The 263-nt window shown below is 71.5% G+C and overlaps 1 protein-coding gene across 2 annotated transcripts in view; it reads right to left on the reverse strand.

Moving 5' to 3' along the window:
• GCK (glucokinase (hexokinase 4)) overlaps positions 1 to 263 on the reverse strand; it is a 251,262-nt gene that overhangs the window by 27,814 nt on the left and 223,185 nt on the right. The window contains exon 1 of one of the 2 annotated variants that reach the window (XM_010562909.1): positions 24 to 167. The exons of the other annotated variant lie outside the window; for it this stretch is intronic. Coding sequence (XP_010561211.1) covers positions 24 to 86 — 63 coding nt within the window. The 5' untranslated portion in view covers positions 87 to 167. Of the gene's footprint in view, positions 1 to 23; positions 168 to 263 lie in introns of those variants that run through there. 2 annotated transcript variants of the gene reach the window in all.

Raw genomic sequence — 263 nt, forward strand, 5'->3', positions numbered from 1 at the left:
CCCCTCGCGCCCCCCACCCTCACCTTCTGCGCCTGGTCATGGTTGAGCTCGGTGAAGAAGTAAGCGAGCAGGTGAGAGGCGATCATCTTGCGCGGCGGGGTGCGGAGCGGAGCGGTGCGGAGCGGAGCGGAGTCGGCCCCGGAGCAGCGCGCGCCGCGGTACTCGCCCGCGACAATGTGGCTCATTGAGGAGGTTCCCCCGGCCCACGAGTGACGCGCCGCCGCGGCCGTTTCTCATTGGCCGAGCCGCGAGGGGGTGTGCCC

Source organism: Haliaeetus leucocephalus, unplaced genomic scaffold, assembly GCF_000737465.1.
Source record: "Haliaeetus leucocephalus isolate CR32 unplaced genomic scaffold, Haliaeetus_leucocephalus-4.0 Scaffold162, whole genome shotgun sequence".
In the NCBI taxonomy this organism is placed as follows: Eukaryota; Metazoa; Chordata; class Aves; order Accipitriformes; family Accipitridae; genus Haliaeetus; species Haliaeetus leucocephalus.